Source organism: Rhynchophorus ferrugineus, unplaced genomic scaffold, assembly GCF_030347505.1.
Source record: "Rhynchophorus ferrugineus isolate W39M unplaced genomic scaffold, kcgeb_rfMv2 rfM8, whole genome shotgun sequence".
NCBI lineage: Eukaryota > Metazoa > Arthropoda > Insecta > Coleoptera > Curculionidae > Rhynchophorus > Rhynchophorus ferrugineus.
Genome location: NW_027472587.1, coordinates 482,249 through 498,054, shown reverse-complemented (window position 1 = coordinate 498,054; position 15,806 = coordinate 482,249). Strand labels below are relative to the sequence as shown.

Here is a 15,806-nt window from a genome sequence, read left to right as displayed (position 1 = left end):
TAGGTTTTGTCGATACCTTCATTTTTTTTCCAATTCTCGTCCAATAAGTCTTGCAGTTTATTGTATTCTAACTCTATCAGAACCAAAAACGACAACTGGGATATGAAGTATCACCTATTCTCTAAAAAGTGTTGGATGAATTCGGAGCGTACCAAGATTAGCGTTTGTTTATACTGAATAACTCAATAATACTAAATTAACAACTATTATTAAAACTATCAAATTTAATATTTGTTTACATTGATACTCGTTTTTACCAATACATATCGCTATGATCGTCAAAATACATGCATATAATATATGTGTTTGATAAGACAAATTAATTGAAAATAAGTAAGTTGCAAAGTTATTATAAGTATTTGTATGGAATTCCCAGTACTCAAGACAAAAATTGCATCTATATATAAAAATAAATCAATTGGCCTTCAAAATATCTCAACTTTTTACTGATATACATCTGATAATTTCGTCATCAAATATATCGGCTGATTTACAATATTTTTATCTATCAGGCCAAATATTTTCTGAACTTTAAGATTATTCAATTATATATAACTTAAGCAATATATAGCTTAAGCTTCCTAGAGCAAACTTAAGATCAAAAATTATTAACTATCTTACCTATAATATATTGTTCATTTAGTGAATTGATAGCTTAGCATTGAGGAGTCTTTATCCAAAATAACAGAAAACTATATGGTGTATATAATTCTATTAATTATAATGGCTTATTCGGTTTATTAAGATAAATTTACTGTTTACGAGGCATCAACTATCACGCGAATTGATTGATGATCACATGCGTTATCTATTTCTATACATTAACAATAAAAATAATTTATCATTTAACATGTCAAAATACGTGGAATATCTTACCGTATAAAGTTTGAGAGGGATTTCTGTGGTGTTTCTACGCAATTTTATAGACATAGGTATATATTAAATATAAATATACTTTTAAGAGACTATTTCCTTATAATTTACTGTTGTGTTACAATTTTAACAATAAGCTTCTAGAGTGAGTATGATCTTTTGAGACTATCCACACATCAATCCATTTTCTGGTATTTTCTTGTGATATGAGATACTATTCAGGTTATTGAGTAATTGGCGAATATGGCAGATAGAATTCAATGTCCCATTTAAATATCCTTATGGTCAATGTGGTTAAACCAGGTCAAAAAATAGTTGTTTCATTCAATATTTAACACAAATGCACACTGATAATTATGAAAGAAGCTTCGGAATTTATCTTGGTCCAATCTATGAAACATGATATATAGGATATAATATTAAAGAAAACTCTGGATACAGTGACAAAGATATATGTTGTATGGACGCCTGTATAACTAAAATAAGCAAAGAACAAAGATAAATAAAAGGGCTTAAGCTAAAACAAATTTCAAAATATTTATTTTCACACGAACAGTTAAATATTAAATACAACATTCAAATGAAGAAATTCAAAGAAAGATGTGACAGTAACAACAAAGAAACAACGGAGCAAGTGAAAGAATAAAATCCGAAATATGTTATCTATTACACAACCAACAACTCTTTTAACAATCCTTTGAGATTAATACTGATTAATCCATTGATATTGATTTCTAATTAACATTATCATAGGTGTAGAAGTAGATCCCTAAAAATGGCAATTTTTGTGTCTCTGACAAACGTTCATGTAATTGACTTATATATTCAGTATTAGTTTAAAATTTTAATTTGAAATGCATATATAAAGTTGATTAAATAACATTTTCGCACAAAGATTATACAATTAAAATAATTTCGAAAATATTTTTTTAATAATTTTTATGTTATAAATGACATATTTCTCAATATATATAACACGTTTAAATAACAATAACAATTAAGTTTTGCTCAAATACCCCTTATTGCAAGAGTGAAACTTTCTGCATTCATAGTTTCTCCAACATTCCGATAAAATAATCTCTTCTTTTGGCTTAAATATTTTTGATTTTGGTATGTACTAATGGTAAGAAATATTTTTTTCTCATTTATCTCAATCTTTATCCCAAATAGCCCACCAAATTTTAGAAGCGTTGTTTCCAGTGAGGTTAGAGTAAACCTCCTTCGAAAGAAATGGGAAAATTATGAAAATTTTTCTTACCTTCTGATATCTTAAAAAGTGAGCAACCACGAGCAATTTCAATTTGTTTTGGTAAAAAGTTTGTTGTAGTCTTTTTTGTGTTTTCCGAAATAACAGGAATCAAAGCATTCGAGCATTCAGTATCAGCATAACAATCAACAAATACCATCACACTAGGAATTAGTTTAGGAATGAGCGATAAATTTTATTCAAACTCTTCTAAAGCAAAAGTGCATGAAAGCATTTTTAGTTTATTACCTCTCCCGTAGGTGACTATTATTATTACACTATATTAATATCATTATTTTCTCTTCACTTCTCTATTAGGATTAAATAATATTTTTCCTGTTAGAAATCAATATCTAAATGAATTTGTCAATGTACGAAATAATTTTTTATCCATTATTTTGAAAATAGCAGTAGTTTTTTATTAAAACCATTATAATTTAAAAATTTATTGGTAAAATGGCATTAAATTTAAACATATCTATCCAGTATTAACAGTCTGTCCAAAGTAAACAGTTTTGATAGTTTGTAGGTTAGGTTTGTGTTTGATTATATTTTCATTGAACTCTTGTCTATACCACCTATGGGTTAGAGTTCTAGGCGCGTTTGTAGTTGTATCCTCTGGAGGCTCAATCTACCTAATTAACATTTGAATATCTAAGTAATATATTTTACTTTCATTAGAAAACATATTTCCCTTTTACGCTTAGTTCTTATGTCCTTCGGTACAGTCTTTCCTTGTAGAGGCATTCCGATACATCTTTCTTCATAAAAATATATGTAATCACTGCATTCTCCTTAATACATTTGCTATACCTGCAGAATAGGTACTACTCTTTCTCTCCTGACACATTTTAACCAAACGCTCATGTATATTCTGAACAATTACACTTGTATACTCACCTTTACTTGTTTCCACTCTCATCACCCTATCTTAGAAATTCGCAGCATCATATTATATTCAAAAAGTTTCATTCAAGCGAATAACTAACATTTGTTCACAATTCCATCATTTGTCAATTTCTTCTTCAATGTGTCTGATTAAGTTCATCCAAACCGAAGGTATTATTAACCATTCCTGTTGAAGTACAATATATTTGCAATGAATTGTTATTAAAACCTAATCAATTGTTATTCCATCGTTTACCTTTTTGCATCAACTTTTGATGTCATAACACTATTTCCGTTACTATCTTGTCATGAGTAACCATTGGGTATATTGGTCCCGTTCTGAAATATCCACGTGTCATCTAAATACACAAATTGAAATAACTCTTCCTTCATTTTATTAAATGTTTTTAAAAATTGTATATTTTTAAAAACAATATCCGGAAGTTCCATTAGACCTCTTCGGTACTTTTCAGACTAATAGTTTCATTTGAAATAATTGTAACAAATTATGTTTGTATTAAAAAACTACTAACTGTTTTTATACATTTCATATTCACTCCCTGATAGAGCTAATATCAAGCTGATTCTGATTTGTCATCCGCTTTGTATGAGGACGGTTTTAATTATACATTTGTCGAAAGTGCCCCTATCTATGTGCATGACCCTGTTATGTTATATTCTTGTCATAATTGCAATATATTATCAATAGCGTCTCTTTTATGTTCGCATTCACTAGCAACAGAACAAATGAGTGATTTTCATAACAATTAATCAACACAACAGAATGGTATACTAGGGATCTTTCATTAAACATTATTGTTAAACCATATTAAACTGCTTGAGGTCACTCACAACTTCTTTAATTATATCATTGATTAAGGAAATTCCATTTTGATTTCTTTACGGGGGCTGTATTTTATATTATATTTTTTATGTTACCATTGTGTAAGTTTTTTATAACACTGTGTTTTCAGTGACAAAGCGGGATCTCCAAAAATATTATTTTTGAACGCGACCGCCGCCTGTTTTCTGTTTGCCAATTGTTAGGTTGTTAACGGATAGTGAGTGTCAAATTAGAAGTAGTAATATAATAAAAAATGGCCATTTTAACTTACACATGTTTACGCAATAGTGAACATTGACTCGAAATATTAACACACAAAGATAATTCTATACCAAAAAATAACTGGTTTAGCATCAAATATTATATACCAATGAAGTCACTTCTCACTACTAAACCATCAACAACCAGTATTGTATTTTGATTATTTGTCGCCAAGAGTCTAATTAAATCAAACAATAAAATTTTGTCTTGTTAATTATTTTCATAAGTCACAAAACATAGACGATGCACAACTATTGTCTGGATATTTAATAAAATTTGTCGTTTTATTAGAAAAGTTCAATTTTAAGCTTTGAAATGCACTACTAATAACATATTGGCTGAAAGGTCCCGGGCGTATCAAAGAAAATGCGTTTTCTTTTTATTCTTAATTGGCTTTATTCATCAATATAATCTCCATCGAGAGCCACACAATGATTCCAGCGCCGCTTTAACATTTCAATATCACATTTGTAGAAACAATTATCTTTTGCCTCCAAATAGACCTCAGTTTCAGCGATAACTTCTTCATTCGAGCGAAATTTCTTACCGATGAGTATCTTTTTGATGTCTGCGAAAAGCCAGTAGTCGCTGGGAGTCAAATCTGATGAAAACGGTGGATGTGGCAGCGATTCGAAATTCAATTCGTTTTTGTTTTTGATCAACAGTGAGCAAACGCGGAATCCACTTTGAGCAGAGCTTTTCGATTATTCAAAACCATTTTGTGGATTTCTTGATGTTTTCGGGTGTTACCACATTATTTGGACGACCACTGCGGTCTGCATCATCGGTGTCTCTACTACCACATGTGAAGTCAGAAATGTTTTACTGTTGTTTCTGATGGAGCGGAGTCCTTATAATACTTTTCAAGCCATTCCTTCGCTTAGACGGTATTTCTTCTCATCAGGAAGCAGTGTAATATTAAAACTCGAAATTATTTTTGATCCATTGTTTTGAAAATAACAAAAGTAGAGGCACTCTTAGCATAATAACTCACAAACTTATGAGTAGAATATCACAAAATTTGGCAGCTTTCTTTTCAAGGCTGGTACTAACTAAAAAAGCGGTGAATTCAATTAAATTAGCCCCATCTGTGTATTAGGTCCGGGGCTTTTCAGCCCATTTGATATATATTATTATAGAATATACTCAAGTGCCATCCATTAAAATTAAAAGACGCCTATTTTATCAATCAATCGTTAGCCAAACAATTGTTCACATTGACAGTTAACTAAAAAACAAAACAATGAATTTAATCTATAGCGCCATCTCTTATCAAACACAAAATTTAATGAGAAAAGTATTACATCAGTTACAAAACCCTCGTATTCTCCAAATTGTATTAGTTATTAATAATATATAGACAATAACATGTATGAAATATTCCCAGCTCAGAGTTAGGCGTTATCATTTAGCAAACAAACGTTAACGATTAATAATGCAATGGCAATAACATTGTTTATCGGGGTGTGTCATAAAAAATAATTTTGGGATTATAATTATGACAGTACTATAACTTGTGAAAAATATAATACGCTTGCTTTAGATTACTAAAATATAATTAAACTTTTTCAAAACAATTTGCTTTTCTTAAGGTTTATTGTATTGTTTATTATCTTTCAAGGATATATTTTAAAGGTTTGAAGGCATGCATGATGGTCATATTTGTTAATATCATTTAAAATATGTTGGTTAATTTATTGTTATCAAAAATAAAAAGTCAATGTTGCAAAAAGGAATATGAGTGTATCAACACGATTAAAAAAACTTTAGGTCACACAAAAAATCAAACATTGATAATCTGTAAAAATGTTATTAAGACCCTGATTTAAGAAAATATTGATATTCTTTCACAAAACAGCAAAAATAAAATATTATTAGATTTTTTAGCATTTTTATATATTTGGGTTTAAACTAGAAGTTGATGTAAATTCTATACCCTATTCATATCTATACAATTCAAGCATTGAGCGCATGTGATAATAAAATTTGAATTTTTGGAATTTGCATTTGAATTTAGTTTGGTTATATATGACGCCTTTAATGCTTATAAGCTCGTATTTCGCTGAGAAGTAAATTTAGCTAAGGATATTGTTTCTGTTTGAAGAAAAAGTCATCACAATACTACTATAATATTCAGTGCTTTCAGTACTTTGGGACAATTAGTGGAATTAAAAGTTGAAAAACTTGATGGAAAATAAAAATGAACTCACATCAGTAGATACATATTATTTTTGGTTAAATTTGCTAATATATATTTTTTCCGCGCTAATTATCTTAAAATAACTAATATTAACTTAATATAATCAATATAAAAAGCTTTTATCTGCGGTATTGAAAAAATATAAACAAACCAAACAAACTTGTCAAATAAGGTATATTTCATTATCGAAGTAACAGCGTCCATATATTTAATTATGTATATTCACATAATATTGATGTATTTTCGTGCATTTTGGTTTTTTCACACTATCAATGTGTTAACTAAATAAACCTTGTGTTTCTGGATTCTTCTTTTGTAACTGTAATTTTCATCTAGTAGCATATATGTATTTATAATCATAGTAGCATCTACATACCCCAAATATATACAATATTTTCTTCAATAGTATCAGTATTCTTTACATATTCTTATCAAATGTACATACATTAATATTGATATATACAAATATAATATACCCTACCAAACCACGTTAGATAACTGGTTACATTTTACATTCTCAGCATTTGTGTGAGCTTTGAAACTTACCCTATCCTGGTAATTTTGTTGATATTGTGAAATCTCGGTCACATCCTGTACTATAATTTATATTCATATTTTGATTTTAGTTAATATTTCAGCTGAATTTTGTTCGTCTTCGCTAAGATTTCTTAATTTCTGGAAAATGGAGCATTCCTAAAGAGTGAATTGCCGATGTGTCTTTTGTAGTTTTATATTTTCTTCTGTTAGCCAGTAAAAAAGGAGACTCGAAAATTTAATTTAAAAAGACTTGGGATCTTATATGAACCATATTGAAAAAGTTAAACTTAGCAAAATGTTTTCGAAAGTGAAGGAAAAATGTTTTCGACATTAGAAATAATAATTAAAAACGAAAACAGTGACTGAATAGTATTTTCTAAACTCACAATTATTTATTTGAAAAGATTAAAATAGAATTAACAATATAATATAAAACCATTATGCACTAAAAACCAATACCGTACAAAATTAATTAGTATTACCTAAGGTCAATCGAATATCCTTCAACAAACCATCATCATTCGAAAACTTATAAATTACATTAAAATAATTAAGATCGTTCCCGTTACTTTTTCATTCAGCAGTACCACACATCTTTATACGCTAATAATAACATCACCAGTCACTCTTTACTATCGCACTCTGTAAATCAGATCGGACATAGCTGCATTAGGATCTATCAGTTTACGCGTTCCTCATAGTTATCAGTGAAAGTTAATAATTAAGAGGAGGAAGATTATAAGGTTATCAAGTTCCACCAAGTACATCGAACGAAACCGTCGGTCGACTCTCCATAAGGCTTTTCCTACCTTTTAAATTGCTCTTAAACACCGGACGGGATCTAAGTGTGCGTGGGCAAACTTTATTGTATTTATTCGTCCAGTTAGTCATGTCGGCCACCGCAGAAGTGTACATATTGTTCCTGTTTTTCATCATCATCATGTTCCTGCTATACGGATTCTTTCAAAAGCGCATCAAGATACAAGAGGATATGCTCAGCAATCATAACTTTAGTGGTATCAGTGTGTTAGTGCAGGAGAGGCTGAGGCAGAACCGTAATTATAGCTGTGGTGAGTGCGATTTAATACAAATTATGTATGTATCCGATTACGAGGATTATTCCAATAAAATCACCTTAAAATTCACTGTAATGTAAGTACAGTCAAATTATATCTTTCGTTATTTTTAAATATTTATTGTAATCATTTTATGGACTCGCATAGGGCATGTAAGACCATACAAAGTTTATTGAAGTAGTTAACATTCTTAAAACTTTATTACTTAATTCTTGTTATTTATTTTAAAATGAGTAAGACGTCAGGTTAGAAGAAATATCGAAAAGCATCATCGACAATGTTTAATTTAAACTACTACTGAGATCTGTTGCGATGCTGAAGTATATAGAATAAACAAGAACATGAGGTCATATTAAATTAATAACGATATGTGATCAAAGGTCGCTGAAAAATATTAATTCCTTCATACTAACGTGACAGATTCTTGTATGAGGAAACAATGTTATTATAGTATCGATGAAGCAGAATACAGGGTCTTCTTAAGTTGATTTCCAACGAGAACTTTGGTGTTAGGATATTTAGGTCAAGATCGATAATTATTTCTTTTATCGTCATGCCTGAGTATCTCAAAATCATAATTAAAAAACGTCGTATTAGCAGAGAGAAATAACGTATTGTGAAACAATAAGGTATTGGGCGATAAAGTAATGATTCTTTATTATGTACGTTCATGTTCATATCCTTGGCTTCTTCAAATGAAGTTAATTACATATGTTCTTGAATCATTGACCGGAACCAGTGGTCGAAAGAAGTAAACTAAGAAAATTGGTAGAACTCTATGAAACTTCACACGCATCATTAAAAAAATACTTCATCGCCTTCTTTAGTTAAACGTCAAATTTATTAAATTCTCTATAGTTATTTGCGTTAAGTTTACGGTACCCAATTTCCGTTTGTAGAACCAAGTAATCGAAAGAACACACTTGAGTTTATGAGTTTATTATCTCAATTCAACTGATATAAATAACTAGATTCTCTATTTATAGACAATGTAAGTCAGTTTTTGTGATTCATTTTGTTTTTAGGAATCTTGGTTTAATCAAAGTATAATACATTTAGATAATAAATTAAATAGAGAAAGACCAGGTTGATAAATAGAAGCAATCAAATCTTCACCAAGTATTGTTGTAGTGAAACATATCGGAATGGTTGTAAATTACCCTGGAATTGGTGTAGGAATATCCGTTGGTGTATTGTGTTTAGCTCTCATTTATAAAGTTCGCAAGTATATCAAGACAAATTGTTGTGGTAAGTTATATTATTAATGATCTCGCCATTCTAAATTAAATATTTGTTTGTTCGACATTTATATCAGACAGATATATTAGAGTTAAACCTCTGCTATAAAATCTATTATATTTACATTTAAAATATATATTTAAAAACAAAGATATAAGTTCAACTCATAAATTTTATCTATTTAATTGAATTGAACTATCAATAAATATGTTTTTATCTAATAAACTGTTAACTTTTAATAATATAATTTGTCGGCAATTCAACACTGAAACATAAAAATCTGTGATTTGTAGATTTGATTACAAGCATCCTAAAAATACTATAAATGGCTACGGACTATTTGCCAATTTTCGAATTCAAAACTAATAATAACCACTTGAATATTTGTGGCAGCTTAGACAACCTACCATACACTACAACGCGTAAAGCCCAAAAATAAAACCGACAACACCGAAGGGTATTTCTTCTTCTTATGCCTTATACTGGCCGAGTGTCAAGTGATGTAATTGGCACCATCGCGTTCAGCTAGGTATAAATTCAAATGTAACTCGGAAAACCCTCTTTCCTCTTTTTCCCGCCGTTAGAAGAACTACCCTTCTGTCGTATTGGACCAGATTTTGTAATCAGAAAATAAAACGTTATTCCTGTTTCTACTATAATTCCTGTACCAAGTTATTGTTAGTTTCATTGCATCAAAAGCCACGTATTTGTAGGAATGTTCGTCTGGTCGGTCGGTCGAAATGTGTGGTTGTCAATGCGATTGTTTGTCCGATCACTCACTACTACTTTCGGAATGCATCTGCACGAGAACTGAAAACACTGGTTGAAGAAATACATAATTGACAGGATATTAGGTTAAGGTGAAGGAAGTACGGTAGCGCTGTGGAAGTGGTACTGTTACAAGGGGATGGAGAAAAGAAAAGAGAGCGAGACGTTTTTTTAGTTTACTAAATTGACCAGCTAGAACCAAATGGTCTTCGGCTGATGTCGCTTCAAGTTCGGGATCGAGAGCGAGGCGTCGTCGTGATGGTCTTTTATAGTCTGGAACCACATGGTACCAATCCGCCGGCGTTGCCAAACTTTGAACTTGTTGGCGAATGCGTGGTGTCCTAAAGGGTCGTGGCAGTCGCCACATTTTTGTTATAAGGATCGCCATCTATGCGTCAACAATGTGATTAACAATTTAAGTCTGCCTCTTTAACGTTTCATCTTTTACAAGAAAAAATACAAATATGTTATTAGTGAATTATTATTTATTTTATTTATTATTAATTAACGATCCAACAGCCTCTCGGACTTTTTAGGGTTGGGGTTTACATAATTTCTATTAGTGACCTATTGAATTCATTATTGAACTTAATTTCAAAATTGTGCACATCAAGATGTAAAGATAAAATTTGCGAAAATTATTCATTTTACCAGAAGACAGCTTTATCTATAGACAAAGATCGAAGAACCACAGCTAAAATCAATCAAATAGGGCAGGAATCATTTGAACATTATAGAGGAAGAATTTATTAAATGAACATTGCACATGTTATATGCTTCTTAGACAGCAATATCTATAACCATAAAGCCTAAAGCTCAAATAACGCCTATTAGGCTACTGAAAATCATCAGGCTACCATCTTGTCGGCGCAGCTCTCTTGAAAAATCTGCCGCACAAGGGAACCATGTGCCTCGTCAAAACAATTTAGTGCCTGCTTTACTACTGAGCGTTCCCCACGACAATGGAGAATTGCCCAAGTCGTAATGGTCCCAAACCAGGAAAACCACCACAGGATAAGATCTGGCAAAGACCTATAATCTTCCTCCCAATAATTTGCAAAATAATGGAAACACTTATTCCAAAGAGAATGAAGGAGCACCTAAATAACATAATTCCCAGTCATCAATTTGGATCTCGTGAGGATCATGGAACGGTCGCGAAAGTAATCCGTACATTGTAGACGTTATCAGTAGATAACTGGAAAAGGGACTATAATGCTCTGCTGTCTTTTTGGGCATAACTCAAGCAATTGACAAAATGTGACATGATGGACCGGCATACAAAACAAAAAGATACTTCCATATTCATATTATTCTACATTTTCATCTTAACTTAATCGAAGAAGCTTCATGATGAAGTATAATGACCTACGCTGACGACACTGTTGTCCTGTCATCTGAATAAAATCGAGAAATGGATTGACTAACGGAGAATAAAGGCAACTAAACCAAGTCCACACCGGTCACTTATACTCTGAGAAGGAAAACCTGCCCGTCGGTAAAATTATTCAATGGAAACATTCCGCAGAAGGAACATACAAAATACTTCGGCCTTTACTTGGATCCTAGGTTAACTTGGCAGAAGCACATCTGGTCCAAGCGTAAACAATTTGACAGTAGGCTCCGTAGTCTGTATTGGTTAACGGGTCGACAATCCCATTTATACAACGAGAGTAAAATGATGATATACAAATTCATCTTCAAGTCAATCTCGATATACGGTATTCGATTATGGGGCCCAATAAGCAACAGCAAATGGAAAGGAAAGCTTTCAGAGAAAGGCTTTGAGGAAAATGCTCAATATTTCTCAAAGCATGAGTAGCAAGTATATGTATCTGAATCTAGGTATAGCAAAAATATCACAGAAAACCAGCGTAACATATAAATGAACTGACAAGTGGCGCTGAGTGGAACAGGACTTGAGGCTTAAGAGATGCGATATCCCCCGTTTCAGCAACAGATTCGTGTAGAGGGATGGGAGCTGCGTTCACTGGTGGAAGCTCTCTCATACATAAGAATATAATAATAGTCTAGTAGATGGACAAAATAGTGGTTTATTGTTTTGAAACAGATTGCCATGTTGCTGAGAAGAAGTATTATGTTTGACTTCCTTTTGTTAGTTTTATAATCATAATGCTCAGCTTATTAATTTCTGTTTAATTTAATCAATAATTTAATCTATCAGACACTGTCCTATTTATATTATCCTATTTTATAAAATGCCAAGAATCAACAGAAACGGTGTTTTTCTAGAAAAGCCTAGGTGAGACCTCTAGGTGATAATCTTGACGTTAGTACGCCAGACCGTGCTTGTCTTATAGGTCTTGTTATTTCAGAGATTGTTAAAAGAATCTTGCATGTATTGAACTGAATGTTGAACTGAATGACGTTAGTATCCCTCCTATAAATATAATTCATCGATGTGAACTGTAACAAGAAGGCCCAACGAATCCTTAGAGAGTGTGGACGAGTGTTATCATGCAAGAAGATGACTTGACAGTCGCTATTCACTACTGCTGATCTTTCTAGCACCAATACGTCGTTTTATTTATTCATCTAACACATCTGCAGTAACAGATTCATTCTAACAGTTTTGGCGGTTAGTAATACTTTATAATTTGTTGGTCTCACCATATGCACAAAAACACTTTATGATCACCTAATATTTATTTATTGGATCTATGTTTTCCATAAATTAAGTAGATATGTTGATATGTTCATGGTGAAAAAACAATTCTTTATACATCGTTTCTGTAAATTTTCCGGTACACATGTAATATTGATATTGATAACTTTTAGGTGCGATAAGAACGAGATAATATATTTATTATACGTGGTGTATTGTTAGGTAACGTTCCTCTACCATATAGTTTTGTAAATGCAGCGATAAATAAACACATATAACATTAAGAATAAAAACAAACCGGTCAGGTTTCTGTTTTCAACGGAAACTTTTATTGTTTTCAATACTTAAATAATTCCGTAACAATGACTGTGGTTGACAAGTAAATATCGTATTTTCTCGTCACACTGACTCTAATATAATAAAATACTGATATAAATTTTCTTTTACGATAAGATAACCAATAGTGATTGACATTTGCTTGAACTATTGGTCGGCAATCAATGAATGCGATCAAATGTAGAGAAACATATATTTACTAAATGTACACGTAAATAGTAAACATGGTGTCTGATGTAGCTATAATAAGTGGTGTTTTTAACGCATTTTTTTTGCATGGCACTTTCGTGCTGTTTGATATGGTTTTCTCGCACGAAAAGACATATTATCAGGTGCAAGCGAGACAACGGCGTATTGCTCGCATAGCAAGTAAGGTTACTTTAACAGATTTAATCATTTTTTCATAATTTAGTTAACTAACTCCGCTCCACTAATCCTGAACCAGTGTTCTTCTTGTTCTTTGTAAATATCATATTGTCCCTTTATGATTGCTGAAGATCTTGCTAAATGATTGTAATGATCACTATAGTCTATTGAAAGTTTTTTTAGTAAACCGTCATGGATATTTGTGACGTCAAAACATTACAATGTTGCTGATTTTGCTCAGTTTGACTTTGACATACAAGAAAATTCTAATCAAAATAAAATAATTGGAAAAAATGTTATAAAATATAATTTATTTTAACATTATAGTACATTTAATACATATATTATCGAAAGGCTTAAAACTGCAATTAAGAACACAGGTAAAAGAGTTTGTAGGTTTGGTTTGTTTGATTTACACTGATCTCTTTTCTACACCAACCATGAGATAGAGCTTCTAGGCGCGTTTTTTATGTAGTGTTATCCCCCTGGAGGCTTAATCTACCTAATTAACAATTGTATATCTGAGAAACCTATTTTACTTTCATCCGAGAGCATATTTACTTTTTACGTTTATTTCTTGTTTCCTTCGATGGTGTGTTTACTTGGCAAATCATCTTGGTATCATTGTATTTTTATTTATCCTGCTACTATCTGTGTATACCATTCTTCATAAAATTAATCACTGAATTATGTCTAATGCTTTTACCATATCTACAAAACAGTTAGTATTCATTCTTTTCGCATATATTCTAAGCTAATGCTTATGTTTAATTTTGAACAATTACAATAATATCTGTGCACACAAATCTTTCACGCACTACAATACTATTTTTTACAGTTATATTCAATTAATATGTGCATACCTTTAGTTATTTCCACTCTCATCACTGTCTCCGTTATCTCGTTCCTTTTCAAAATAACCTGTTAAATCCGCAATCAATTTGTGAACCTGAATTGTTTTCGGCATTTTCAAAAATAGTAATATTATTACAAAGTACATTACGGAGCGACTTAAAATTTATCAAAATAAAGTGTTAAAATAATGTTTGCCGGTTTATAACCTGTAATAATTGTAACTAATATTTTGAATAATTTAGCGTACATCTGACAACCAGACGGCGATCAGCTGTCAGACGTATGCAAAATTCTTAAAAGCAATAGTGATAAGAGGTTTTAACTCTTACTAACTTTAACTACTTGACTACATAAAAATACAAGATTCACGAGTAAATGTATAATAAAGAAAAAAACAATCCTATTTATTTCTTCCATGTCAAAATCAAAAAATACTCCAGAACACTATCACGGCAATATTTCCAAGTTCAATTGTGAATCCGAACCATCCGGCTCATTTCAATAACATACAAATTCTTTAATTTTTTTATTTCACTTCAAAAGTCTGAAAAAAATATCGATATTTTTGGCCGATATTTTCTTGTCCGATATATCGATATATCGATATTTTTATGTAATTTTTAACAATTCTTAAAATTAGTATCAATTTTGGTACTTAAATAATAAATTTTAAAGCTTTATATAAAATATTACTACTTTTTATGAAATTTAGAAATAACATATATTTTTTAGGCTAGTATTTCGCCATTTTTGTTTTTTCTTAAAAATATCGATGTTTTTTTCAATGGCCAACACCCCTATGGCAGAGAAACGTAGAGAAGGATTATGTACATAAAGATATAGAACTATTTTTCAGTTTTAATTGGTTACATTATTATTAATTTAACTAAGCAAGTAAAAAACTAACTGAACTGTCGAAAAATATATATTTCTTAATTTTATTATAACCGTTTATCCTCATTTTATATTTTAAATTTAAAAATCCAAACAACTCAGTAATTCTAATGAAAAAACAATTTAAAAAGTGGTTCAAATTCTAAAAATATATTTGTTAAATTAAATTATTAATTTTTATCACAAATTTACTTTATACTATCTTAAAATCAACGAACACGCTGCTTCATAACAAAGCAAAATATGGAAAATCTATCAAAATCCAAAAGCTCACGTATCCAAACAGAACCAAACCAGATTAAACCAATTAAAATTTGTTTAGTTCTAACGTGCGTTGTGAAGTGGTTTTATTGTTGTTTAATTTATACAGGTAAATTGATTTTAAATGAATCACCGTATCAGTACCAATAACAATTAATTAAATATATATCAGTGTAATTTAACATTTATTAATTAACCGATAAATATGCATTCTACTACCTTCTAAATGCGTTAAAATTGTATAAGAGTGAACCATATGAACCATGTACCATATAAAAGAATTTGGATATAAAATAATGATATTGTTGATACAATAAGGAAAATGATGCTGTGAATGCTTGCTACAGACTACTGTTCCTTGTGTAAACATCCATAGTATAGTATTTATTTATTTTGACAGAATTTTGATTTACAATGTTTGTCAAATTATAATCTCTAATTATTACCACAAATATTTTAAATAATATTGTAGAGATTTGGCGACATGGTCCAGTACAACGCATCGTACAGCATTCTGTCCTTTCTAACAAGGATAA

The 15,806-nt window shown here is 30.7% G+C and overlaps 1 protein-coding gene across 9 annotated transcripts in view; it reads left to right on the top strand.

Moving 5' to 3' along the window:
- LOC143201430 (uncharacterized) overlaps window positions 1–15,806 on the top strand; it is a 108,023-nt gene that overhangs the window by 38,626 nt on the left and 53,591 nt on the right. The window contains exons 1-2 of one of the 9 annotated variants that reach the window (XM_076412502.1): window positions 7,801–7,919; window positions 8,951–9,173. The exons of 7 other annotated variants lie outside the window; for them this stretch is intronic. In XM_076412502.1, coding sequence (XP_076268617.1) covers window positions 9,071–9,173 — 103 coding nt within the window. In that variant the 5' untranslated portion in view covers window positions 7,801–7,919; window positions 8,951–9,070. Of the gene's footprint in view, window positions 1–7,630; window positions 7,920–8,950; window positions 9,174–15,806 lie in introns of those variants that run through there. One more of the 9 variants, XM_076412491.1, reaches the window with a different exon arrangement.